The following is a 27,517-nucleotide window of genomic DNA, read 5'->3' as shown; positions in this document are numbered from 1 at the left end:
TTGATTAAGGTAAATTAAAATTTTAGTTTGTTTGTACTGAATCAGAAATTTGACTTGAGAAAACTTAATAAAATTAGATGTAACAAATTAACTTGATTTTTTTAAGTTAATCCAAAGTAAAACTCTAAGTTGTAACAAAGTAATAAAATTGCATGTAACAAATTAAAGCATTTTAATTAGTTTATTCCAAAGTAAAACTCTACTTGGATGTAATAGTAAATATTAGTTTTATCCAAAATGAAAAATTAAGTTGTAACAAAGTAAAAAAAATAGTTTATGGTCTTCATAATAAATAATCTTTTTACTTTGTGTGAATGTAAGTTTTTGACTTTGGCCAAACAAATATTTTGATTTATATTAAATCATAATTACGGTTTCAACCAAATCATAAATACAATTTGAGAAAAACTAATAAAATTAGATGTAACAAATTAACTTAATTTTTTTAAGTCAATCCAAAGTACCATTTTTTTCAGTGTGTGTACTCGGGTACGGTTCGCATCAGGTGTGAAAGCCAACCGTACCAAAACACGGAAGTGGACCGCTATTTAGCGTGAGTAACGTTAGCAGTTGGCGAGTAGTTTTGAAGACAAGGGGGGAGACAACGTGTAGAGTCGTCCTACTTTCATATCAAACTCGGTGAAATAAGAGTTTATTTCAACCAAACCAGAGTTTGTGATTGTTGGAAAGACTAACGACGACGGTTTTGGTGAGTTTTATTTTGTTTCTGTCAAGTTTGAATGAAGTATTCTACGATGCTCTGCTGCTAGAACAGCTGATCTCAACATAAACAAATACACGTGGATAATGACGCAAGTGTTCCCGGGTACGGAACAACTTTACTAATGTGAAAGATGAGCGGAGAGGGGGGGCAATCATACTCTGGCACAGTAATGATCAATCGTACCTAATGTGAAAACGCCCTAAATATTGTAGATTTGTGACATCACACATGTACAGAAATCCTAACGGCTTGTTTCAAACACACAGTTTCTGAATACGGGCTGTGTGTGTTTATCTGTGGATTGAGTGTTTTGATACTTTCACAGTATTTATATATCACTTAAACCTGCTTTATAATATAAAATTCATGAAAATCGCACTTTTTACAATATGGGACCTTTAAAAGAGCTATCCACATGTATGCAGTACATACATAACTATTAAAACAAGCACAACGAGGTGAAACACTGTTTAGATGTGTCCTAATGATAATAAAATAAAGTGTGCATGTGTGATGATTAGATATTGTCAGTGTGATAATGTTCTCTTTCTCTCCTTTAAATCCTTGTGTCTGATTTGAAATACAGTGTAATAGGAGTTGAGATACTAGAAGACAGATCTACCTCAACTCTTGATCTGTCATCTCTTCTGGCTGACAGTCTTCATTATTCTTCATATTTATGAATGAAAGTGATATCAGAGCGAAGATAATGGTGTGTGTGTGTGTGTGTGTGTGTGTGTGTGTGTGTGTTTGGCTCCCGATGCTACTGGAGGTCACACTCCTGCAGTCCTGTTCTTCACCACATCACACAGAGCTCATGCTGCTGGTCCAATATGCAGTCCAATACTGCAGCCTTTTTTTGTCAGGGAGCGCGCTTCCAAATTTACTCTCCCGCTGCGCTCGCTCCCCGTGCCTTAAAAAAAACCCGCGTGCACGGCTGAAGGTCACTTAAACACAAAAGGCTTTCAGCGCTGCGGTCCAATATAGCGCATGCGCGCTGCCGGAGGACTGCTTCACAGACCGCAATATGGCGAGAATGCCTGGCAGCGGAGACGCGGAGCGGGAGCAGATGAGCTGCCCTGAGAGGAGCACAGAGGAAGAGCATGAGGAGGAGGAGGAGGAGGATGATGATGATGATGATGAGATCCAGGAGGTCCAGATCACTGGGGAGGAAGAGGACGAGGACTGTGGTGTGGAGCTGGAGTGGGAGTCAGGGGGCACAGTGCTGGACTCCAGCGGATCCGCCGCGGAGCTCCAAGCGGTCGTTCTGCGGAGTATGGACCGAGGAGGAGAGGAGGAGGAGGAGGAGGGAGATCTGGACCCCTTCAGCAGCAGCCAGGTTCACCTGGAGGCTCACCTGGAGGGAGACCTGCAGCCGTCAGAGCGGAACAAGCTGAGCGAGAACACCCGCCTGGCCACCCGGTACGCGGTGCGGATCTTCAGGGAGTACCTCAATGAGAAAGCACAAAGTCCGGACTTTGAAACTCTGGACAAGGAGGCGCTGTGCGCGCTGCTGCGCTCCTTCTACGCGGAGGCGCGCTCCAAGAGCGGCCAGCTGTACAGCAAGTCGTCCCTCATCAGCATCCGGAGCTCCCTGAACCGGTACCTCAACGAGCCGCCCTACTGCCGCACCCTGGACCTCACCAAGGACCCGGAGTTGCGCAGCGCCAACCTGACCCTGGCCGCGGTGATCCGGAGGCTCGAGGAGCAGGGCGCCGGTCCCGTGGTGCAGAAACAAGCCATCACGCGCTCGGACCTCCGGAAGCTGTACGAGTCCTCCGTGTTCAACACCGACACGCCGTTCGGGCTGCTCAACAAGGTCTGGTTCGAGACCTGCATGTATTTCTGCACCCGGGGCCGGGAGAACCAGCGGGAGCTGGAGGAGGACTCGTTCGGTCTGGCCGTGGACGAGGACGGGAGAAAGTTTGTGTACTTCAAGGCTCTGGGTCCGTACCACAAGTCCCGCTCCGCCGCCTGGACCAAGAAGCGACCGGACGCGGACGAGGACACGCTGCCCCGGATGTACGAGACGGGCTCGGATCCGTGTCCGTACGCCAGCTTCGTCCGGTACGTGTCCAAGCGGAACCCGCTCTGCCGGGCCTTCTTCCAGCGGCCCCGGGACCACTGCTGCGCGAGCGACATGACGTGGTACGAGAACAAAGCTATCGGGAAGAACCTGTTGGGCACGAGGATGCAGATGTTGTCGCGTGCCGCCAAGCTCTCGAAGACGTACACCAACCACTGCATCGGCGCCGTCTCCATAGCAACGCTCAACAGCATCGTGGGCGCCGCGGGCTCCAGGACGACGACGACGCTTTACGTTGCCTCGGAAACGGTCAACGGCCACGCGCAGTCCCACCTGCAGCTCGTGATCCCGTACCTGCGCCGGGTCACCGACGCTGCGGATGTGAAGCCGGCGGTAACGACGTTAAACACATCATCATCATCATCATCAGCATCAATAACAACAACAACAACAACAACAGCGAACAGGCTCAGACACGAGGAGGACCCGCGGGCTCCTCACGCCAAGAGGCTGTGCGTGCGCCCCGGGCCGCGCGCGGAGTGTCCTCCCGTGGAGCGGAACGAGAGCGAGCCGGTGCCTGCGAGGACCACGGAGTCCCACATGAACCCGCAGCCTGCTGTGCGGTCCCCGGTCGCTGCAGTCTCCACACAGGTAACAGAGGACATGTGGTCGTGTTTCATCTCGAGCAGCCTCTGTGTGTTATAACAGCTCGTGCGTAAAAACCTGCCGCAAGCAAGGTAAAGTACAGCTTCTCTGCGCACGAGCACCGTGTGAGTCCACATTCTGCAGATAAAAGGCCACTGTTACAGATAAGTTAAGGAGATGTCCATTTTAATACCACGCACCGCCCTCTTTAAGGAGGATTCAACTATTCTTTATTAATAAAGTGCACATAACTCATTACAGCACAATATAAGCCGAAGTGATGAGAGAGATGTAACAGCTTGTAAACGGAAGAAAAACTTATCATTCACATTTGATGGAATTTGTGCAGTAGTTTACCCAGAGTCATTTAAAATACGCAATAATCACCTTTTATGCACTTTACAGAAGGAAGTAGCTTTAAAGGTCTCATATTATAAAAAGTAAGATTTTCATATATTTTATATTATAAAGCTGGTTTAAGTGCTTTATAAATACTGTGAAAGTATCGAAGCGCTCAATATACGGAGAAATACACACAGCCCGTATTCAGAAATTGTGCGTTTGAAACAAGCTGTCAGGATTTCTGTCCATTTGTGATGTCACAAATCTACAATATATAGATCATTACACAGATTTAAACGTAAACATTCTAAATGTGTCCCAGTTTATATCCTGTTGCAGTGGATGTGAATAACATCAGCTGACAGGAAATAAACATGGACCAAACTGTTGCCTAGCAACGCAATTCTGCTGCAATTCCGTTTGAAATGTACTAAATTGGAGCATTTCAGACAGAGCGTGTATACAGGTATATTCAGACAGACAGTATGAGAAAAATAATGTGTTGTTTGAACATTAAAGCGCATAAACATGTTCTAGTAGAAACCCAAAATACAAGTATGAACCTGACAATGAGCACGATATGGGACCTTTAAAGCTGCACTAACAGAGTTGTACTGTATTTTAACAACGGATCACCTGACTATGTGCAATGTCACTCTCACTCTCTGATAAACCTGCTGTACCCTACAACAGCAGACAGACACAGTCAGAGGAGACTAGCTGGTGGACATGGTGGAGCATTTAGCAGCTAAAGAGACAGACATTTCCCTCAGGAGTTGGTGGAGACCCAAAACAGAGCTAAAAGAGAGAGAAAATTGGACTTAAAACACAAAACACGACTCCAAATGAATGATAATGTTGCCAGCGTGTCTGCTGGATGTGTAAATAGGCAAATGTTTGTCAATATGTTCACCCCAAGTGATATTATGTCATGTGTTCTGTTTACAGCTTGTTCTGCTATCTCCAAGAGAGCAGGAAATAAGACTGAATGCAGAGTTAAGGATACTTTCAGTTACAGCCTGAAATACACACATTAACTGTAAAAATAAAGTATGGAAACATGGAAGTGAGCAAATATGCTGCTTTATGCAAATATATTTATTATTGTAAATCCATGAACAACACAAAAACAATGACAGATATTGTCCACAAACCCTCACAGGTACTGCATTTAGCATAAAAATATGCTGAAATCATAACATGGCAAACTGCAGCCCAACAGGCAACAACAGCTGTCTGTGTGTCAGTGTGCTGACTTGACTATGACTTGCACCAAAACTGCATGTGACTATCATAAAGTGGGCATGTCTGTAAAGGGGAGACTCGTGGGTACGCATAGAACCCATTTTCATTCACATATCTGGAGGTCAGAGGTCAAGAAACCCCTTTGAAGATGACCATGACAGTTTTTCCTCGCTAAGATTTAGTGTAAGTTCGGAGCGTTATTTAACCTCCTTCACTAAAAGCTAGCATGACATGGTTAGTACCGATGGATTCGTCAGGTTTTATAGTTTACTATGATACCAGTATCTTCACTCTAGCTTTAAAACTGAGCTGCTACAATCTCTGACAGATCGATTGTGTTAATGCCTTAAAGGTCCCATACCGTGCTCATTTTCAGGTTCATACTTGTATTTTGTGTTTCTACTAGAACATGTTTACATGCTGTAATGTTAAAAAAACACTTTATTTTCCTCATACTGTCTGCCTGAATATACCTGTATTTACCCTCTGTCTGAAACAGTCCGTTTTAGTGCATTTCAACCAAATTGCAACGGAATTGCATTGCTAGGCAACAGTTTGGATCCATGTTTACTTCCTGTCAGCTGCTTTTATTTACATACACTGCTACAGGAAATAAACTGGGACACATTTAGAATGTTAACGTTTAAAACCGTGTAATGGTCGAAATATTGTACATGTGTGACATCACAAATGGACTGAAATTGGCTTATTTCAAATGCGCAATTTCTGAATACGGGCTGTGTGTATTTCTCCGTATATTGAGTGTTTTGATAGTTTAACTGTATTTATAAAGCACTTAAACATGTTTTATAATATCAAAGACATGAAAATCTCACTTTTTACAATATGGGACCTTTAAAGAAATTAGTGGCGTTAAAACTAATTTGCGTTAAGGCGTTATTATCGCGTTAACTTTGACTGAATCTTAAACGTTATCTTAAACTTTATTTATTTATATAGAGCCTTTCATTGCAAAAAAGGTGCTTAACAATTCAACACAAAATACAATCCATAACACAGTAAAAGAGGGTAGATAAACTTGCCTCACGTCAAGGACTTGAGGTCTGACCTTACACTGAAGTACAAGTGACGCAGGTGTGAAGAGAGCCGTTTGGAACAGAATGAAAGTGTATAGAAGACCTTTGTTCCTGCCTGTCAGGCACTGGCTTCCTGCAAGCTGCCAATTGCTTCCTCTCTGTGCTCAACGCTTTGCTTCTTGGCCAGGCACCTGGCATTGTGAAGTGTAGCCTACAAGGCAATGTGGGAATAGCTGGTGCTCTGACAGAGCAAAGTCATATCTACGGGCCTGACAGACTGTCTTTGTGTTTCTGTGCTTCCTGTCAGGCTTCTGGCATTATGTGGCAGTCCTGAGGCTGCCTGGGAGCTATATGATTCTAAATCATCAGCACTTTTTTAAAAACTTGGTGGGTCAGGCCAGCCAGCTCACAGGATGTCACAGTTGCAGAGCAAACTTGCCTGTATTAATACAGACTGTATTGGTGGAACCGTAGTCCCATATGGCTAATAATTATATATCAAAAGGGCATATTAAACCTTCTGTAATGTTTTCTAATGTAGTACTTAGAGTTGCATTGATGATTTTATTTTGGCCACTTGGGAGAAGCAGAGCAAGGTGTAAACACACGATTGACATACTAATATTGTGAGTGGCTGTAGCTCAGTGGGTAGAACGGGTTGTCCTTTAAAGGTCCCATATTGTAAAAAGTGAGATTTTCATGTCTTTTATAAAGCAGGTTTAAGTGCTATATAAATACTGTTAAACTATCAAAACGCTCACTATACGGAGAAATACACAAGGCCCGTATTCAGAAATTGTGCGTTTGAAATAAGCCGTCAGGATTTCTGTCCATTTGTGATGTCACAAATATACAATATTTAGACCATTACATGGTTTTAAACGTAAACATTCTAAATGTGTCCCAGTTTATTTCCGGTTTCAGAGTATGTGAATGACATCAGCTGACAGGAAGTAAACATGGACCCAAGCTGTTGCCTGGCAACGCAATTCCATCGCATTCCGTCGATATGCGCTAAAACGGAGCGTTTCAGACAGAGGGTAAATACAGGTATATTCAGGCAGACAGTACGAGGAAAATAAAGTTGTTGTTTTTTAATATTACAGCATGTAAACATGTTCTAGTAGAAACACAAAATACAAGTATGAACCTGACAATGAGCACGATATGGGACCTTTAACCACTTACCATTCCACCCCTTTATTAGAGGGGTAGGGGTGAGGGACAGGGGATGTTCAGGGGGAGATAAAAAGTCAACAGTAGATGTCACAACTGAAAGCTGGGAACCTGAAGATTAATTTGAGATGCAGCTCAACACTGTGTGTCACATTTTTCTAGTCATAAATCAGAAATAAAATGAATGAATGAATGAATGAATGAGTGAATTAAAATAAACTGTGAAAGTGTATAAGGGCTTAGAAAATCATGATAGAAGTATATGATGGTCATCCTCATGCTCTATTATGTCTCAGAAGTTGTTGCAGCATTTTTTTGTGTTGATACCATTTATTACACAGATTTGGTGCTAAATTTAACCTTTTTTTATCACTGGAGAATTGATCAAAAATGATTTAACCACATTAAGACACCAAGACCTTCAGGAACACCATAGAAAAAGCCATGCTGTGATTTGGGATAAAAAACTTTTGATATTTGAATTGCATTTTGTTTTTATTTAAAAGTCCCATATTATGCTCATTTTCAGGTTAAATTTGTATTTTGTGTTTCTACTAGAACATGTTTACATGCTGTAATGTTCAGAAAAAACTTTATTTACCTCATACTGTCTGCCTGAATATGCCTGTATGTCTGTCTGTCTGAAACGCTCTGTTTTAGCGCATTTCGACAGAATTGCGACGAAATTGCAACAGAATTGCAACAGAATTGCAACAGAATTGCGTTGCTAGGCAACAGCTTGGGTCCATGTGTACTTCCTGTCAGCTGATGTCATTCACATACACTGCAACCAGGAATAAACTGGGACACATTTAGAATGTTTACGTTTAAATCTGTGTAAAGGGTCTGAATATTGTATATTTGTGACATCACAAATGGACAGAAATCCTGACAGCTTGTTTCAAATGCAGAATTTCTGAATACGGGGCTATGTGTATTTTCCTGTGGATTGAGCGTTTCAATACTTTCACAGTATTTATATAGGACTTAAGCCTGCTTTACAATAAAAAAAAAATGAAAATCTCACTTTTTTACAATATGGGACCTTTAAAGGGAAATTCTCTGTGTCTTTGTCACAACGAGTGACACCGCTTATAATTTTTGGGTTCGTAGTTAAATGGATAGTTTTGTGTGTTTTGAAGTGGGGTTGTATATACTGTATATTTTCCATAGTAGGTGTATTACTTACAGTAGTTGACGGTCGGTGTGCCCCCAGCATGGAGAAACAGACAGTGAACACCGGAGCAAAGCAATACAGTGCTGTGGACGGGGATCGCAGAAAAATAGGAGAAAATTGATTAGTGCAGCTTGAAGATAGTGGAGTCACATATTTAAGATGGATCAGCGGTGAGGGGCATTTGCTGACAGTCTGTAGAGAGAAGGCGATGTCTGATGATTCCTTAATATAACTTTGTGCCTCCACCATGTTGGTGTAATAATAATGTAGTCTACACTCACCGGCCACTTTATTAGGTACAAGGTGTACCTAATAAAGTGGCCGGTGCTAGTACCGGGTGGTCTTCTGCTGCTGTAGCCCATCTGTTTCAAGGTTGGACATGTTGTGCGTTCAGAGATGGTATTCTGCATACCTTGGTTGTAACGAGTGGTTATTTGAGTTACTGTTGCCTTTCTATCATCTTGAACCACTCTGCCCATTCTCCTCTGACCTTTGACATCACAACAAGGCATTTTCGTCCACACAACTGCCGCTCACTGGATATTTTCTCTTTTTCGTACCATTCTCTGTTAACCCTAGAGATGGTTGTGCGTGAAAATCCCAGTAGATCAGCAGTTTTTGAAATACTCAAACCAGCCCGTCTGGCACCAACAACCATGCCACGTTCAAAGTCACTTAAATCCCCTTTCTTCCCCATTCTGATGCTCGGTTTGAACTTCAGCAAGTCGTCTTCACCACCTCTAGATGCCTAATTGCATTGAGTTACTGCCATGTGATTGGCTGATTAGCTATTTGTGTTAACAAGCAATTGAACAGGTGTGCCTAATAAAGTGGCCGGTGAGTGTATATTTGAATTGTGCACTTACATTAACTAATATTGTGACCTTGCTCTACAAATGTGCATAAGGTCTCTAAAATAAGTAGAATATTTATTACAGGATGGTATTTATTGGATATTTAAATGTCTGATTGGCTTCTGTTGACAACTGACAACGACTGCTACTAATACTACTACTAATATAATTACTTTTATACTGGTACTACCACTACTGTGTGTGTATGTGTGTGTGTGTGTCTGTTTTGTGTCCCAGGACAGCTGTGGCAGCAGCAACATGTCCAGTCAGCAGCTGGTCTCTGTGTCTCCTGTGTCTCCTCTGGGCTCCGCCGGCATCCCCAAACCAGCCCAGCTCACCAAAACCAATGCACCTGTCCACATCGATGTAGGAGGACACATGTACACCAGCAGCCTGGCCACTCTTACAAAGTACCCTGAGTCACGGTGAGAGACACACACACCTGCTATGAAAAACACACCTTACTTTAAATCAATTGGTTCCCAAACTGGGGTCGCGACCCCTAAGGTGGGGCCCAGAGTTATTAATTATCTTAATTATCCATTCGTTTGAAAAATAAAAAAAAAAAGACAAGAAAAGATCCAGGTTTGACTTCCCTCAAATTTACATATTAATTTGAAATATTTGATAAATCCATTAATTGTCAAATTAAAGTGTTATCACGGTTGGTATTTGGCTTTACAATTACATTAGGGGTCTGAATTAGTTACAGGTGTAAATTATTGTCATTTTAAGGGACTCTTATTCAGTATTCAGGTGTATAATGGGTTTAATCCAAGTTTTGGTGTAAATGACTGGATACATTTATAGTTAATAAACTAATATTGTAATATATTAAGGGCTTATAATGGGTTCTCTGCTTGGGTTAAAATGCTTTTTTTTGTACTCTTTATTTGTTGAATTGTGATCTCTTACAGTAGTAATTATCATATCTACTGTATATCCCTCCCATCCCATCCCATCCCTCGATCACAACACCAAAAACATTTAAACTCTTAAATTATACTTATTTTCATGTAATCTGGTAATTGGTGAGTCCTGCAGGTACTTCATTACAACACATGTGTTTATCCTTTAAATGTCTCCTTAAAATCCAACTAAAATACATTAATTACATCATTATTAATGGGTACGTTGATGGAATTTTAAGGCAGCAAATTAAAGGGACTATTTGTAACTTTCAGAATTGCTTGTTAACAGCGACACCTGTGGCCGTGAAATCAACGAAAGTCAGCGTCGAGCTCGCGCTTGCTCGCTCTAAATAGACATGAACGAGCATCGCTCAAAACAGTGAGGCGACACACGTCAGCTAAAACCACAATATCACTCTATATTTCACCTGCTTAGCAGTAATGTTAGCTGACCAGACGGATGTCTCTCCGTCAATCACTGCTGATCCTAGTGTTGGCTTTTCCTGCCTCAACGCAGGCTGAGGCAGCGGGGCTCCGCAGCGTGTCCCCCTTCTCTCTCCGTCCGCAGCCAGAGAGAGCTCTGACCAGGTGCCGAAGGGAGACACCGGCACCAGGTCGTTAACGAGACGACAACGTTTCTCTCTGCGGCGCCCCGTCACTTCACAAGACACGGGAAACCTCTGTTGGTCTGGAGGAGCTGCAGCAGTTATTTCTGCACAAACGTCCACTGTACATTCACTAGATATTCTCAGAGCTAAACTAACTCTTCTGCAGTGTGGAGTGAGCGCGCGTTCACGTCTAGAGGTGGAGCGAGCTGAGCGAGAACGCGCGCTCTGTCTGAGTGAAGGCAAGCAGGCAGAGGAGCAGAGTACAGCGGCCACACGCGAACGTGCATGTGTCCCGACCCGGTACATTTATACGCTTAAAAAGTTACAAACAGTCCCTTTAAGGGATGTAGTTTCATAGTGAAGCACACATACACGCCGAAAACCATTCAACTACAAGAGGTGGACAAAATGGCAGAAATATCTAATCACATACACTTTAAATCATCTGTCGGCGGGCTTCTACTTGCCACCGCTGTCTCTCTTTGCTGATGCTATTAGTGTGTTTTTGTAGATGCTCCCATGACTCACTGTTCACTTGACCCCCATAAGTTATTTTCTAGTTTTTGCTCCCGATGCTTCTGCACTTTAATGGCTGATTACGTGGCCTTTGTGGATCCCTGTTTGTGCCCTCATGTTGCTTTAAAACTCCAATATAATAGAGGTGATTTTCAGAACACTTTAAATCTGCCCAATGGCATTCAGCATGCCTAATACCCTGTTTGACTGATTATGTAACTGTTTTCATTTAGTCCATTAAGTGCTGGTAGTCCATTAACTTCACCACTCACACTGCCGACTTCTGGATTCTGGCTAATGCAAATCTTATCTCTGACAACAGAAAGTATCTTAAATGTGACCCTTCAAAAAAATAAAGCCCCCCCCCCTAAAAAGCCCCTAGGAGAAAATTTGTAATAACTCATTCCCTCAAGTTAGTAACTCGTTCCCTGAAGTTAGTAACTCGTTCCCTCAATTAAGTAACTCGTTCCCTCGAGTTACTTCATAGAGCATTTCTTCCAATCATTCCTGACAGTCCACACATTGCTGATGTACGGAGACCCCCTAGATGATGTACTTCGGTAAAGTGTGAAAGATATTGACAGATTCAAACTTTCTGAATCAATAACTCAGAACAGAAACGTTGTTAAAACACAAACAACAGCTCTTTCTAACCGTAGTAAGGTAGACAACGAGCTACAACCTCATTTTAACCAAACCTGCCGTCCTCCGAGCTGGACACAATACATTGGTCTCTATGTGCAGCCGGCTGCACATAGAGACTGACCAACCGAAAGTCCTTCTCCATGGTCTCCCCGAACTCCTCCCACACCCGGGTTTTTGTTTCTCCGACCGCTGCAGCTGCAGCCCTTCTGGCCAACCGGCACCTGTCAGCTGTTTCCGGAGACCCCCGGGCCAACCAAGCCCGAAAGGCCTCCTTCTTCAGCATGATGGCCTCCTTCACCGCCGGTGTCCACCAGCAGGTTCTTAGGTTGCCGCCATGACAGGCCCCGACGACCTTCCGACCACGACTCCTAGTAGCTGCTTCCACAATGGAGGCTTTGAACATGGTCCACTCAGATTCCATGTCCCCAGCCTCCCCCAGGATGCACAAAAGATTCTTCTGGAGGCGGGAGTTGGAGACCTCGTCGACAGGGGCCTCAGCCAGAGGTTCCCAGTTCACCCTCACTACACGTTTGGGTTTACCAGGTCTGTCCGGCAACCTCCTACGCCATCTGATCCAACTCACCCGTCCTGGTGATCAGTTGACAGCTCTGCTCTGCTCTTCTCTTCACCCGAGTGTCCAAGACATACGGCCTCAGATCTGAACCTTCTTGAACATGGTGTTTGTTATTGCCAATCCAGTGAGTATCCACACACCTGCTCGGCGCCTCTCATCAATGGCAACTCTGGAAAAGGTGAGAGTCCAGCCCCTCTCCAGGAGTGTGGTTCCAGAACCAGAGCTATGCGTTGAGGTGAGCCCAATTATATCTAGTTGATACCGCTCTACCTCCCGCACCAGCTACGGTTCCTTCCCCACCAGAGTGGTGATGTTCTTCTTACCAAGAGCCAGTCTGCGATGCCGGGGATAAGCATCGATAGATCCCCGCCTTTACCTGCCGCCCGGCTCGCATTTCACCCAACCCCAATTGCCTATCCCTACCGGGGTTGGGCCCACAGGGTGGCAGCTCCATGGTGTTTCTTCAGGCTGTGCCCGGCCGGGCCCCATGGGTCAAGGCCCGGCCACCAGATGCTCACCGGCGAGGTTTCACCAGTCTGTTGGGTCTGTTCCATTAAGGTCTGTTGAATCGCTCTTGGTCTGGCCCCTCCCCTGAGAGCACTTTGCCTTAGGAGACCCTACCAGGAGCTAATGCCCCCGACAACACAGCTCCCAGGATCACTGGGGCACACAAACCCCTCCACTACGTTAAGGTGGTGATTCATTGAAGGTGTTTTCAGTTCATCAAAGTTAATTATAACCTTTTTGGTCGTCTAAAAATGTCTTATTCACTGTTCAGTTGTGCTTAGCTCCACCCTCTCATGTCACTTCTGGTTGCAAATAACCAAGATTGCGACGGCAAAAAAACAAGATGGCGACGGCCAAAATGGCTAACTCAAGGCTTCAAAACGGCAGTCCACAAACCCGTGGATGACGTCATGGTGACTACGTCCACTTCTACAGTCTATGACTGTAACTTGATTAGGCCAAGAAAGTACTTTGATTGGCTAATAAGTGGGGAGGAATGATTACAATAACTCTTTCAAACTCGGAAAAAAAAGTTTGAAAATTTGTGTTTGGTTGATTATTTCTCTGTTGTTACAATGCTAATTGGCATTGTATTTTACATCGTTATAAAGCCTGTTTATTTACCTTGACAATGATGTCCAACTTGTAAGGATCATGCATTTGTGGGATGAGCAGCACAGCTGATTATGTGGGTAGCGCCCAAGTGAAATTTGCCAAAATGCTCCATCAATGGTAAACAGTGTATTCTCCTGTTGGTGTTGACTCTTGTTTTGAGTTGTTTGGTGGATTGGATGATTGAACTCTCTATCAGTAACAAGGAACAAACAAGACATAATGGCAATTTTACACTTTATTCATTTAATCCACCGTCAGGAGCCTCAGTAGCGGTGGAAGATCCATACGCAGCCACAACAGCCTGGCACCTCCTCCTCATGCTGGTCAGCAACCTGGTCACACGTTGCTGTGGGATGGTGTTCCATTCCTCAACCAGGATTGGTTGCAGGTCAGCCAGCGTGGTTGTGTTGGTCTCTCTAACATGTACAGCACGCCCAACCTGATCCCACAAGTGTTGAATTGGGTTGAGGTCTGGACTCTTGGCAGGCCGTTCCATTCTCTCTACTCCCACATTGTGGAGGTAGTCTGTGATAACCCTGGCTCTGTGGGGGCGAGCGTTGTCATCTTGGAGGATGAAGTTAGGTGCCAGATTGTGGAGATATGGGATCGCCACTGGCTGCAGAATCTCATCCCGATATCTCACTGCATTGAGATGACCTTCAATGATGACAAGCCTTGTTTTGCCAGTGAGGGAGATGCCGCCCCCCCACACCATGACACTGCCCCCACCAAAAGCTGTTACTCCATCGGTGCAACAATCAGCATAGCAGGAGAATATACTGTTTAGTACTGGCAGAGAATTTTGTCTGCTCATCCCACAAATGCATGATCCTTACAAGCCGGACATCATTGTGAAGGTAAATAAACAGGCTTTCCAACCATGTAAAATACAATGCCAATTAGCATTGTAACAACAGAGAAATAATCTACCAAACACAAATTTCCAAGCTGTTTTTTCCGAGTTTATGTATGTATTAAGATAGACATTGAAAATTTAACTTAGTCTTTAAATAACTATGCATTTACTGTAAAGTAAACTGTAATGTTGTTAGCCAGTTTTAATTTCTGATAGCAGACATGGTCATAGTCATAGTGACACCCCCAGGCAAAGAGAGGAAAAGTACCCATATTTCCACCATCCACTGATGTCAGAATACAGCAACACATTCTCACTCCAAACTCATCTGACATGGCTGCTTGGTCAGTGGCCCTAAGCTTCAAACTATGATGCTCTGGGTACCCCTGCAGTGTCAGTTTTGGACGTGCCAGGGACGATATGCCAGTTTCCGCTCGTTACATAATGTCTTTTCAAAATAAACTTCCAAAGGTATACTTAGCTTTTTAGGTTTGTTTAAAAACTACTTGGTTAGGTTTAGTAAGCTACGCAAGTTACATAACCAAACTACTGTAAAATAAGTCAATGTTGACTTGGTTTCACCCAGGACACGAACAGCAGTCTCCTGGGTGGAAGTCCTGTGTTTGTTTGACCCCTCCATCCTCCTACGGAATTTCTCGCTCTTAATACTACATCAGTTGCTCTGACCGTCTAATACCGATGCCGATGGGTTTACATTGGAGTGAATTGAAAGTCCGGTGCGTATCATATAGACGCTAAAGTGTGCCTCGGTGCGTCGGTATGATGCCGAGGGCCACTGACCAAGCGTCGGTATTTGACAAGTTGGGAGTGAGAACGGGTTAATTACAGCGGTGGATGATGGGAAGTAAAGGCTGCTGCATCTCTATAACTATACATAAAATAGGATTGCAAATTGGCAAAGTGTATTGTTTTAAAAATCTGTCAACAAGGTCTGAATATTCAGCTGCTGCAGTATATTTTAGGACATCCGTGGCCAGCACACATGACAGCCTCCAAACATTTGGTTAGTATTTGATGAAGAGGCCTGTCTGTTTTCATCTTTATTGTCTCTGGCAGGATCGGTCGTCTGTTTGATGGAACGGAGCCCATAGTGTTGGATAGTCTTAAGCAGCACTACTTCATTGATCGAGATGGCCCCATGTTCCGCTACATACTTAACTTCCTCCGGACCTCAAAGCTCTTCGTCCCCGATGACTTCAAAGTGAGTGTCTGTCTAGACCTTTGATCAGGTACTATCACAGTTCATCACTGCAGTGTGTCTGAACAGTACCACTTGAGCCCATAGACCACTTGCAGAAACTATCCTAAGAACTTCTTCTAGAGAGCATGGTTTTACAGTTACCCCTATAACATTTCAGACACCCTGTACAGTCACAGTGTTGTACTTTCAATCACACTGAACAATGCCTTGCTGAAGGGGCACACAACTTTTAACTAACATGCCTGCTTTAGTTACTTTGTTGTATGGAAGTCTTATGTTTTCCTTAACCTATCCATATAGTTAATACATTCCATATGTATCATTTTTGTATAACTATGCTTTAGATTAAAAAAAACATTTTTACATTACGCTATAAGTAAAATGTTACTATGCATCCAGCAATTTTGTGACATTATACGTAGTTGTTGCATCATGATATTTATACTTAACGTTACTATAATCAAACCGTTTTCTGATGTCTTGTCAACATATTCTGGTATTGACTTAGTTACTCTCTCTGGGCTGAATTAGTCTCAGCCAAATAAACTTTAATTCTCCAACTTTATTATTCATTATTTCATTGTCACAATAATTATGTGACACCCAAGCAGAAAAGCACCTAAAGACAGTATGTGTACATTTTTGTATGTGGTTACATCTTTCAAATGAATCTGATGGCATATGTTTTATGGAGGACGGAACCTGCCAAAATCAAAAATAAATAAATGACTTGATAAATAAATAAATATGTCATTAATTGTAGCAAAAATAATATGAGCTGGAAGCTTGGAAGGTCTGTGGTTCGATCCCCCGGCTGCTCCGGTCACTTATCGAAGTGTCCTTGAGCAAGACACCCCAAACTGCTTCTGAAGGCTGAACCATCGGTGTGTGAATTGTGTATTTGTGTATTTAGATCAGATCCTGATGGGCAGGTTGGTTCCTTGCATGGCAGCCTCTGATATCAGTGTATGAATGAGTGTGTGAATGGGTGAATGCTGACATGTTGCGTAAAGAGCTTTGAGTGGTCGGAAGACTAGAAAAGCGCTTTATAAATGCAAGTCCATTTACCATATTAAAAATAAATGTAGCCATTAATTAATTGATGAAATGTGACATCAATTGATATTTCTGTTTTAATTTGCTCCTTTATTATTTACAGTACCTTTGTATTAATTCCCCTATTTATTTGCTTTTCTGTTTTTGCTTTTCCCTTTTATTCATTTATGTGTTTATTTTTATTATTTTTTGTATTACATTTTTTATATGTATTTTTGCATTCATTTTTTATTTATTTTTTATTATTATTATTATTATTATTATTTATTATTTATTTATCAAGTTTTATTTATTCTATTATTTTTTATTTTGGCAGGTTCCGTCCTCCATAGTTTTTCGATGCTCTAAAATCAAACCGGTTTAGAAAGTGTTGTCGTGTTTCAGACAGCTCACGACCAAGTCTAGACCTAGATGACCCATGCTGACAAGCCGTAGTCTGCATTATGCTTAATATAGTCAATAGTCAATAATAATTGAAACAAATAAAGTCTGTTCAGCACAAAGGTGTCAATGGATGAAGTGGGTGACAATTTGTGTTATTATTTTAAAAGTGCTAAATTCCAAATTCAGAGCATATTTATGATTGAGGGATTACTTCAACACAGCTCTCAACATGGCGTCGGCTGAGTTGGTGGCTAGTATCTAACTGTGCTAACGGTTCAAACAACGGTGGGGCGGAGGGGGGTCGTGTTACACTTCCATGCCTAGCCAGCCAGTGGGGCACAACAGAGACACTCACATGCACTAACATGCACGCGCTGCCATGTACAAACAAAGCACAGAGAAGCTCTGATTACAACACACACACACACAGAGGGAGAGAGACTTCATTCTCTGCTCAGGTAGATATTACTCCTCTAATATCTTTAATATCTTTATATGAGTCCTATATATATAGTAGAATATGATAGATGATGAAAGATGTGGACCTCACAGCTACTGAAAGAGGTTACTCATAATGACTGTATCATTGCTTCGTTTATCTGTGTTGATTAATGCTCTGTGTATGTTTGTCTGTTCACGTGTGTGTGTTTGTGGGCTTGTGCTGGCATGTGTGTACATTTTCATGAGCTTTTCTTTTCTGTGTCTTCCGTCTGTGTGTGTGTGTGTGTGTGTGTGTGTGTGTGTGTGTGTGTGTGTGTGTGTGTGTGTGTCTAAGCTTGACTTCATGTATATTGTGTGTGTGTGTTTGCAGGAATACTCGCTGCTGTATGAAGAGGCCAGTTTCTTCCAGCTGACTCCTCTGCAGGCTGAGCTGGAGCGCTGGAGGACTGAGCAGGAACGAGGGGGTGTGTGTCTGGAGTGTGAGTGTGTCGTGATTCATGTGGCTCCGGAGCTCGGCGAGAGGATCAGCATGAGCGCCCACCGGGCTGTGATCGAGGAGGTTTTTCCAGAGGTCAGAGACGTCATGTCCAATTCCCTGAACACCAGCTGGAACCAGGACTCCGCACACATCATTCGCTTCCCGCTCAACGGCTACTGCCACCTCAACTCTGTCCAGGTACAAAAAACACACTCTGGGTTCAGATTTCTAAACCTTCAACGCCAATGTTTGTCAGGGATCAGACAGTAGTGAGTACCTGTTTTCTCTGGATCAGGTTTTCTGTCAGCGTATTTTGGCACCACTGTCCCCCCTTTTTCTTATTTTCATCTTCTGTGAGCCATTCAATGATTCAGAAGTCAGACCGTGTAGACAAATACAAACAGAACTGTAACAACATGTGACTCACTAGGCTACGCTGGGGACTCGGGTTTGGACATAGTTAGCACCTGGTTCATATTAATGAAACACCTTAAAGCCAGGAAGAGCTCTGTAGCCTACTACATTATTAAAGGGACTGTTTGTAACTTCTTACACGTATAAATCATTGCGGGTCGGTGTCCCGTGCGCGCTTGTGTGTGGCTACGCTGTTCAGACAAGACTCCAACACAAACTACACGGAAGCACCAAAACCACAAAATTGTATCTAGTGAAGCCCGTCTGTTAAACTTTGTTGGCCGCGGTCGGAGGACGCGGGGGAGATCGTAGCTTTGGTCTCCAGGGCCGGAGTCTCTGCTGTACTCTGCTCCTCTGCCTGCCTGCCTGCCTGCCGTCACTCACACACCGCACTCGTTCTCACTCTTTCGCTCCACTCTCACATGCATGCGCGCACACTACACACTGCAGAAGAGTTAGTTTAGCTCTGAGAATATCTAGTGAATGTACAGTGGACGTTTGTGCAGAAATAAATGCTGCAGCTCCTCCAGACCAACAGAGGTTTCCCGTGTCTTGTGAAGTGACGGGGCTCTGCAGCGAGAAACGTTATCGTCTTCAACCAAAACTCCGGTGTCTCCCCTGTTCCCTCCGGCCGCGGTCGGGAGGCTGAGGTAGGAAAAGCCAACACTAGGATCAGCATTGATTCATGGAGAGGACTTCGTCGTATGTAGAGCGAGCACAAGCGCGAGCAACAGGACGCTGACTTTCGTTGACTTAACGGCCACTGGTGGCGCTGTTAACAAGCAATTTCTGATTCTTACAAACAGTCCCTTTAAGGAGAAAAACAGGAACATAGCTGGCATTGTTTTATTTTATTTATTCTAATTTATAAACTCCAGAGTTTTTGGTGTCGGTCACACCAGCATTAATATAAAAGCAACATTTCAGACCCGAATAAATTCATTTGAATGGAACCATGTGATCAGTGAATGCATAATTCTGATACAGTTCAACCAAAGAGTCTAGAAGCAAAGAGACTTAACTCTGGTGCTTTTTTGACAACAACCGCTAGATGGCGCTGCGGTAGGGCTGCTGCCATTTTGGACTGAAAACACCAATGAATCTGTGTCCATGGATGTAAAAAGACACGTCTGTAAATCAGAGGATATAAATCAACTTCTCAGTAGGAACACTTAGATATCCCTCATTTAAATCATGATGTCCTAAAAGTAGTAAAATGCCATAATGAACGGTCATCAGACCCACGGGACCGCACCGCCCTGCACGCTCATATGACATATCCGGTTCTGCCAGCTTCTTGCTAGCTGTATGCCGCTGTAATAATGGATATATTGGCTGTAATTCATCACTTTTATTATCTTATAATACACCTATGGGCTGTATGCTGTAAGACTGTACCGTGATGGATGTATTAACGTCTCTGTTCCCAAACAACCGGCTATCGGCCAGTAGCTAGTAGTGCTAGTAGCATGACATTAACAGAATTTAATGGAGTTGTAGGCTATTTACTAACACGCAGGGCAAAAGTACAGGACACAACCTCTTCTACATCCATGGTCTGTGGTCTATTGGACTCCAGTGGAAGTATACACATGCAATAGCGGCGCTCCGAGTGGTTAGAGGGAACCAACTGGCATGTCTGCAGTAGCCTCCTGTTGTTGTTATATAGCCTTCCACACTTCCATGCAGGGACTTGTACTGGGGCGACCCTCCAGTTCCCAAGCCAAGTCCCTACTGACTGAGCTACCGCCGCCTCAGGAACTCTAATGTTTTAGGAAAACTAGAAACTGCTAACAGGAGCTAACATTTGCAAACAGAGAGAGCAGCATTGTTACAGTGTTTCCCCCAAAACAACTTGAAATGTTATTTATATATAGCATTATGTAACGTTAGAGCCTGCAGGAAGGAACACGTTGTTGTTAACAGGCTGTACAGCAGCCTGTACAATTAACTGTATTTTTAGTAAGCAACCTGCACCAGAGTAATCCTCACTGACTGAAGGCTGTGACGTGATCAGTTTACAGTCAGAGAACACATCAGGTTAATGATACTAAGAATTTTGGCAGTTAAAGTCATTTTATTTTATGAGGTAAAACTTGCACAACTGTATGCCTACTGTAGTGGGATACGTTAGATCTGCTATACAACTGTATGAATTTAGGACCTGAAACCTTCAGTGAAGTGATCGTGGATCCAGGAGGACGTCAAAGAAACTTCAGGTGTCGCCAAACAGACCTGAGTCACATGACCTCCTCTCCACCATGGAGACCTGGAAGAGGACAGATTACATGAACACACAAGAGCCAAGCTCAAGCACACAGGTAGGAGAAAAGAGACCAACAGAGAGAGAATGAGAGAGAGAGAGAGACAAGGACAACATGCACACAAGGGCGAGAGAGAGACAAGAGGAGAGGCTGAGTCTGGAGGATGAAGATCCAGATCCAAACACCTGGAATGAGGAACCGACAGCCAGGAGAGAGAGAAGATCCCAGGACGGACGACGGTCCAGCACAGAGAAGCCTGAGTGAAAAGAAAGGACAAGGAGGAGAAACGAGGGACAGAGAGAGAGAAGAGAGAAGAGATAAGCTTTGACGCAAACGTGTGTAGGATCAAATGTAATGCCAAGATTCTTGTCTGTCAGACTTTGAGAAATCACACAGTTGTAGAGAGTTACTGTTTCTCGATCAAACAGGTATCTGTGTGGAGCAGGGCCAGCGTCCCACTTTTATCTGAATTTACAGCCAGTTTTTTAACAGCAGACATGCAGGAACAGCGGTCTCCTGGGTGGAAGTCCTGTATCTGTTTGGCCCGTCCAACCTTTCTCTCCCACCCGCCCTGTGCAGACTTTCTCACTATTTGTAAGTCAGTTGCTTTGACGTCTAATAAAAAACCCCAAAGAGGGCGAGAAGCATTGAAATGTTGATCTACAGCAGGGGTCAGCAACATTTACTATCAAAAGAGCCATTTTAGGCAAAAAAAAAAAAATATCTGTCCGGATCCGCAAAACATTTGAGCATTGTGATGAAGGTAAAACAGTTTATAGTGTAAGTATATAATTTAGTATATAAGTCTAATGCAGTGAGGGCCAAAGTGCAAATGTACTACGGAGTATTAGGGCCACATTGAGGGGAAAAAAATCTGAGATTTCCAGAATAAACTTATAATATTATGAGAAAAAAAAGTCATAATATTACGAGAATAAAGGCATAACTGGATGAGAAAAAAAGTCTTAATATTAAGAGAATAAAGTCATAACTTTATGAGAAATAAAGTCATAACTTTACGAGAGTAAAGTCATAATATTACGATAATAAAGTCATACCTTTACGAGAAAAAAGTCATAATATTATGAGAATAAAGTCATAACTTTACGAGAAAAAAAGAAAATAACACGTAAAATTACTACTTTATAATCTTATGACTTTATTCTCATAATACTAAGATTTTTTTTCTCGTAAACCTATGACTTTATCCTCGTAATATTATGACTTTATTCTCGTAATATTATGACTTTATTCTCGTAATATTACGACTTTATTCTCGAAATCTCAGATTTATTTTTTTTCCTCGATGTGGCCCTAATACTCCCTCGTACCATAGACCTACAACAATGATAAATAAAAATGAAAATGTAACCAAAAAACAGTTATTCATTTCCATTTTTAGAAATCCACATCATATGTTCTAACCCTAACCCTTAAAGGGACTGTATGTAAGAATCAGAATTGCTTGTTAACGGCGACACCTGTCGCCGTTAAGTCAACGAAAGTCAGCGTCAGGCTCGCGCCTGTGCTTGCTCTAAATAGACATGAACGAGCATCGCACAAAACAGTGAGGCGACACACGTCAGCTAAAACCACAATATCACTCTATATTTCACCTGCTTGGCAGTAATGTTAGCTGACCAGACGAAGGTCTCTCCATGAATCACTGCTGATTCTAGTGTTGGCTTTTCCTGCTTCAGCCTCCCGACCGCAGCCGGAGGGAACAGGGGAGACACAGAGTTTCACAAGACACGGGAAACCTCTGTTGGTCTGGAGGAGCTGCAGCATTTATTTCTGCACAAACGTCCACTGTACATTCACTAGATATTCTCAGAGCTAAACTAACTCTTCTGCAGTGTGGAGTGTACACGCATGCATGTGAGAGTGGAGCGAAAGAGTGAGAATGAGCCCGTTGTGTGAGTGAAGGCAAGCAGGCAGGCAGAGGAGCAGAGTACAGCAGAGACTCTGGCCCTGGAGACCAAAGCTATGGTCTCCCCCGCGTCCTCCGACCACGGCCAACACTATTTTGCAAGACAGGCTTCACTAGATAGAACTTTAGTGCTTCCGTGTAGTTTTTGTTGGAGTCTGAGTCTAAACAGCGTAGCCAAACGCGAGCACGCATGGGACACCGACCCGGATTGATTTATACGTGTAAGAAGTTACAAACAGTCCCTTTAACTCAGTACTGGTAGCGATTACAGCCTCATATGTTCTAACCCTAACCCTAACCCTCTTGGGTATGACGTGAAAAGCTTGGCACACCTTGGATTTTTTGCCATTCTTCTCTGCAGATCCTCACAAACTCTGTCAGGTTGGATCACTAGGATGTCACGACCTATCATTCGATGGGAAATGTGTTTTACTTGAATTTTCAGTAAGTATGTGTCAATATTCAGGCAAAAAGCACTTTAATATATTGAAAATGTTGAGAAGCCGTGTCAGCCGTGTTTTGAAGTATGGCATTAGAAAAGCTGTATGGAAACGGTAAAATTTGATAAAACTTCCTCAGTTGTGAAAAACTCTTGCTTGAGGTGGTTTTTGCCTTTGTCAAAAAAGAGTTGATGCGCTAAATGTGATATGGAAACTCCTTTACTGAATAAGTTCTGACGTAGCCTGGATATGTCCCGAATATATATTTATATTGTGTTCCTCATCAGACAACATGAAACATGGCCAATACTCGCTGACATGAAATAATAATTCAAACTTGAACCAAGTGAAATAAGTTCCTGAAGACCTGGAGACTTGTGTGCAACCTCAACTTCTTCTCCTCTGTTTACTGGTGGATTACAGACCTGTAGCCTAAAGCACCAACCCTAGTTTATTCCCTCCAAACCAGCTGATGGAAACGCACCTAATTCACATTTCTTCTTATGCGACATGTCAAGACTTTGCCTAAAATGTGCTTGACAGCTGAATGGAAATACAGCTAATGACTCTCTCGTGTGGAGATGAATTGACGGCTGACACATTTCACGACTGTATGTCTGTCTATCTTTGTCTCAGGGGAAATATCAGCGTGACAGACGCAGTAAGAGGAACAGAGCACTCCTGAGGGCAAACTGAGATAATGTCACCTTGTTGTTCACTTGGGTAGGGAGGGGAGGGAGAGAGAAACTAATGGACTACTTCTGAAGTAGTTGATGTTTGAGGCCAGAGAGGCTGAGAAAATGAGAGTGACCCTGGACCCCCGGGCCTCTTTCTCAGCTATTGTTAGCAGCACATTCACACACACAAAAGAGCTGCAGACTATACCAAGTAAATCAGAGAGGTACACAACAGATTCATGATTGTTTATTCTTCTTTCATATTCTCACTGGTAACACGTAACTATGAAAACTGCGAGTTCTATTTTTGGGGCACATGCCATCATAAACCTCCTCCTTTGGAGAATGTGTAATGATTTTATTGTGAAGATTAAACACGTGCACAGCGTTTAGAAAACACAACCAAATGAAACACAAGCCGTTTTCTGTTGCGTTTCTGTATTTGATGATGATGCTGATTTGACTGATATAGGCCACGCCCCTTTGCGCCATGAATGTATTAAAAGAACTGGATCCAGCGTTGGAGGCGGGGCCCAGGTCATTCCTATGAGAGCTACTCAGTGGCGCATGAAGCCTAAATGGCTCCACTTCCGTCTGGAAAAGTACCCGGATCTTGGCGGAGTAGCGTCCGAGATGATTGGCGGAGTAGCATCCGCTCGGTCACATGACTTGACTTGGGGTCCCAACGTCACGCCGTCGTCACGATCTTGCGCTCCAGCCTCGGTTTGGGTCTCACATGAACGGAGGAAGGGAAATAACTCTGGATTCAGCTTTTAGTGCATTTTACAACTTTAAAAACTTTATATTTTAAATAAGGGCTATTACAGTGTTCATACTGGGGAGTTCATTCACCTCAAAAAAAATCATCCGCTGAGTTACAGACGTCTTTTTCCCAATGTAAATCTATGGGAAAAAGTATTTTTGGGCCCAATGGCATCACGTGACTGACACGGAAGTTGCAGTACCGCCGTTTGGCTAAACGAAAGTCGGGATCGACGACCGGCGCTTTTCCTGGGGGCTTGCGCTCATGAAATTCGTCCGCCATTTTTTTTTATTGGTAAACACATTTTTTGCTTCTTTTGGCACATATTTCATCTAATCGTCACCAACATACCATATTTAAATGACCCTGAACAGACTTCCCATTTGTCTGTAATTGGTTACCAAACGTCTGAAGATGTGGCCCGGTGCACTTAACGGGCAAGTGTGTAACATCTCATACAATTCTACCCACAGGGGGGGCAATAATATTTCTACAGCTTGTTGACTTAATAAAATGAAGCTTGGTAAACAAGTTCTCCATGAGCATGAAATATTAGTAAGCATGGCATCAATAGCCCCACCTTGTGGCCATTAGTAAAACACCATCATACTACTTCTTTACTGCTGTATCTCTTTAAAGGGGCTCAATATAAGAATCAGAAACTGCGTTTTAACAGTGCCACCTGTGGCCGTAAAGTCAAAGACAGTCAGTGTCCTGTTGCTCACGCTTGTGTTGAATGCTGACATGTAGTGTAAAGAGCTCTGAGTGGTCAGAGGACTAGAAAGGAGCTGATGTGTAAAGTCCATTTACCATTTACCGAAGGCATTGTTAGACTGTGTAAGTTTACTGCATGTCACACTGTGTGAGGTGGTCTAATAAATGTCTTTGACTGCACAAGGCAGGCATGGTGAATTATAGTGCTGTAATGATGAAGAAAAAAGTACACGAGAGCAGAGGCATATCAGCTTGTGTCATCCATCTGCGGCGCTGTGATGTTTGAAAATGCACTAAAACACTAAAGAAGCTTTGACCACAGAGCTAACACTAGAGCCCCCACACACTTCTTTTTGGTTCTCACCTCCTTTCTTTTGGTTTGTTTGTGTTTAACTGTATTCAATACAGCCAGGCTGTATTCTGAATGATGTGATATATATAGCATCTTTAGAGTTACAGCCCGGACACACCAGGAACGTCAGGAGCGTGTGGCGGCTGCGTTACCTGTTGTTTTTTATTTCGGCGTCCGTGTTAACAGGTTAGAGCAGCCACACTGCCCGCGTGAGACGCGTCACAAGCTGCGTCTCTTCTAGAGAACAGAGGTCTCGCCTATTTTTGCCGCGTGCGTCTCACAGCAACAACAGACAGTGAAAGTGACCTATTGACTGTATATTGACATCATATCAGCGACATTACTACAGTTTACATGTCTAGACATCTGTAGAATATGTCACAGACAGTGAAGGTGACCTATTGACAGTATATTGACATCATACCAGCAAGATTACTACAGTTTTGATCTCTATCTGTAGAATATGTTACAGAGATGAAAAAAAAGTACAGACTTATTTTTAAATCAACACTTCCTGCTTTCATTTCAAAATAAAAGCCCTCAAGTATTTTTTCTGTGGACAGAATTCCTTCATTTGTTAACACAAGGCTTTTATTCTGAAATATGTGCCGGACAGTGTTCTGGGACATGCAGTGACTTGCAGGGCTCCATGAATGAATATAGTACGAGGTTTGTATTGTGGATTATTACTATTATTTACAAATTACCACACGTTTCTTAACCTTTCTCTTTCGCTTTACACTCATGGCATACAGTATGTTTTTCAGAAAGATGAGACAATCCTAGTAAAAATGTGTGCCGCCAAATGTGTTGCTTTTAGCCCATTCAGTCCCAGTGTGACTCATGCAGTGGTGGTCCCTCCTTTTAAAATCTACGCAGTGACTTCAAATAGAGCCACGAAATGTTGAACAAGATCCATCTCGTTTTCCAAGCTCTTGTTGAAACGATGTGTAAATATCTGACGGATTCTTCTGGTTTATGTGTGACTGCAGGTGTTGGAGCGGTTACAGCAGAAAGGGTTCTGGATCACAGGTTCATGTGGTGGTGGAGTGGACTCATCCCAGTTTAGTGAATACATTCTACGGAGGGAGGGCCGAGGCGGACGACACCCCCCCACCCTCATCCGAATAAAACAGGAACTCATGGACTGAACTCACGGTTGTCCAACCTTTTTGCACACAAATCAGCGACTGTTTCTCAAACGGAGAACAGTTTCACTTCAGCATGAAAGAAGTCAACAAACTGAGCAGACATGAATACTCAGAATATCTTACTCTACGTACAGTAGGTGACTGAGATGTTAGTCTTACTTTATACTTCGCTTACAGTTGCCACATACATTTCAGACAGTAGTATCATTACAGTAAAATAAAATAGATCCATCTGTGCAGGGATTGGCAGGGGATCATGGGATCCTAAATTTGAGGTACACTAGCATTAGTATCTCTATTAAAGGTCCCATATTGTAAAAAGTGAGATTTTCATGTCTTTTATATTATAAAGCAGGTTTAAGTGCTATATAAATACTGTTAAACTATCAAAACGATCAGTATACTGAGAAATACACACAGCCCGTATCCAGAAATTGTGTGTTTGAAACAAGCCGTTAGGATTTCTCTCCATTTGCGATGTCACAAATATACAATATTTAGATCATCACACGGTTTTAAACATAAACTTTCTAAATGTGTCCCAGTGTATTTCCTGTTGCAGTGTATGTAAATAACATCAGCTGACAGGAAGTAAACATGGACCCAAACTGTTGCCTGGCAACGTAATTCCGTTGCAATTCCATTAAAATGCACTAAAACGGAGCATTTCAGACAGTGTGAGGAAAATAAAATGAGCACGATATGGGACCTTTAATATGAAATAGAGACACAGTCTTTTATCACGGTACATGTAATTTTATATTGTGATATAG

At 43.0% G+C, this 27,517-nt stretch overlaps 1 protein-coding gene across 4 annotated transcripts; it reads left to right on the top strand.

The window, feature by feature from the left end:
• The first annotated feature begins 484 nt into the window (after window positions 1-484).
• On the top strand, window positions 485-27,138 carry LOC119487938 (BTB/POZ domain-containing protein KCTD1-like). Of its 4 annotated transcripts, XR_005206828.1 has the most exons (6): window positions 1,081-3,401; window positions 9,464-9,651; window positions 15,536-15,680; window positions 17,932-18,237; window positions 20,615-20,774; window positions 26,586-26,719. XR_005206828.1 is itself a non-coding variant. In XM_037769020.1 (5 exons), exons 2-5 carry the CDS (start codon window positions 9,485-9,487, stop codon window positions 26,742-26,744), a joined length of 777 nt encoding a protein of 258 aa, XP_037624948.1. In that variant the 5' UTR covers window positions 485-709; window positions 9,464-9,484; the 3' UTR covers window positions 26,745-27,138. The 4 variants fall into 4 exon arrangements, 3 of the variants coding, with proteins under 3 accessions (XP_037624948.1, XP_037624947.1, XP_037624946.1); XM_037769020.1 differs by lacking the exons at window positions 1,081-3,401; window positions 20,615-20,774 and adding an exon at window positions 485-709 and having other exon boundaries at window positions 26,586-27,138; XM_037769018.1 differs by lacking the exon at window positions 20,615-20,774 and having other exon boundaries at window positions 1,085-3,401; window positions 26,586-27,138.
• Window positions 27,139-27,517: the final 379 nt, after the last annotated feature.

Source organism: Sebastes umbrosus, chromosome 5 (genome assembly GCF_015220745.1).
Source record: "Sebastes umbrosus isolate fSebUmb1 chromosome 5, fSebUmb1.pri, whole genome shotgun sequence".
Classification (NCBI taxonomy): Eukaryota; Metazoa; Chordata; class Actinopteri; order Perciformes; family Sebastidae; genus Sebastes; species Sebastes umbrosus.
The sequence above is the reverse complement of the archived record's forward strand: the minus strand, read 5'-3'. Positions and strand labels throughout refer to the sequence as shown.

Excerpts from the sequence above, each read along its gene's own strand:
- LOC119487938 (XM_037769018.1), top strand. The coding sequence starts at position 1,752 with ATGGCGAGAATGCCTGGCAGCGGAGACGCGGAGCGGGAGCAGATGAGC. Across the intron at positions 3,402-9,463 it reads TCGCTGCAGTCTCCACACAG|GACAGCTGTGGCAGCAGCAA; the intron begins GTAACAGAGGAC and ends TTTGTGTCCCAG. Across the intron at positions 15,681-17,931 it reads TCGTCCCCGATGACTTCAAA|GAATACTCGCTGCTGTATGA; the intron begins GTGAGTGTCTGT and ends GTGTGTTTGCAG.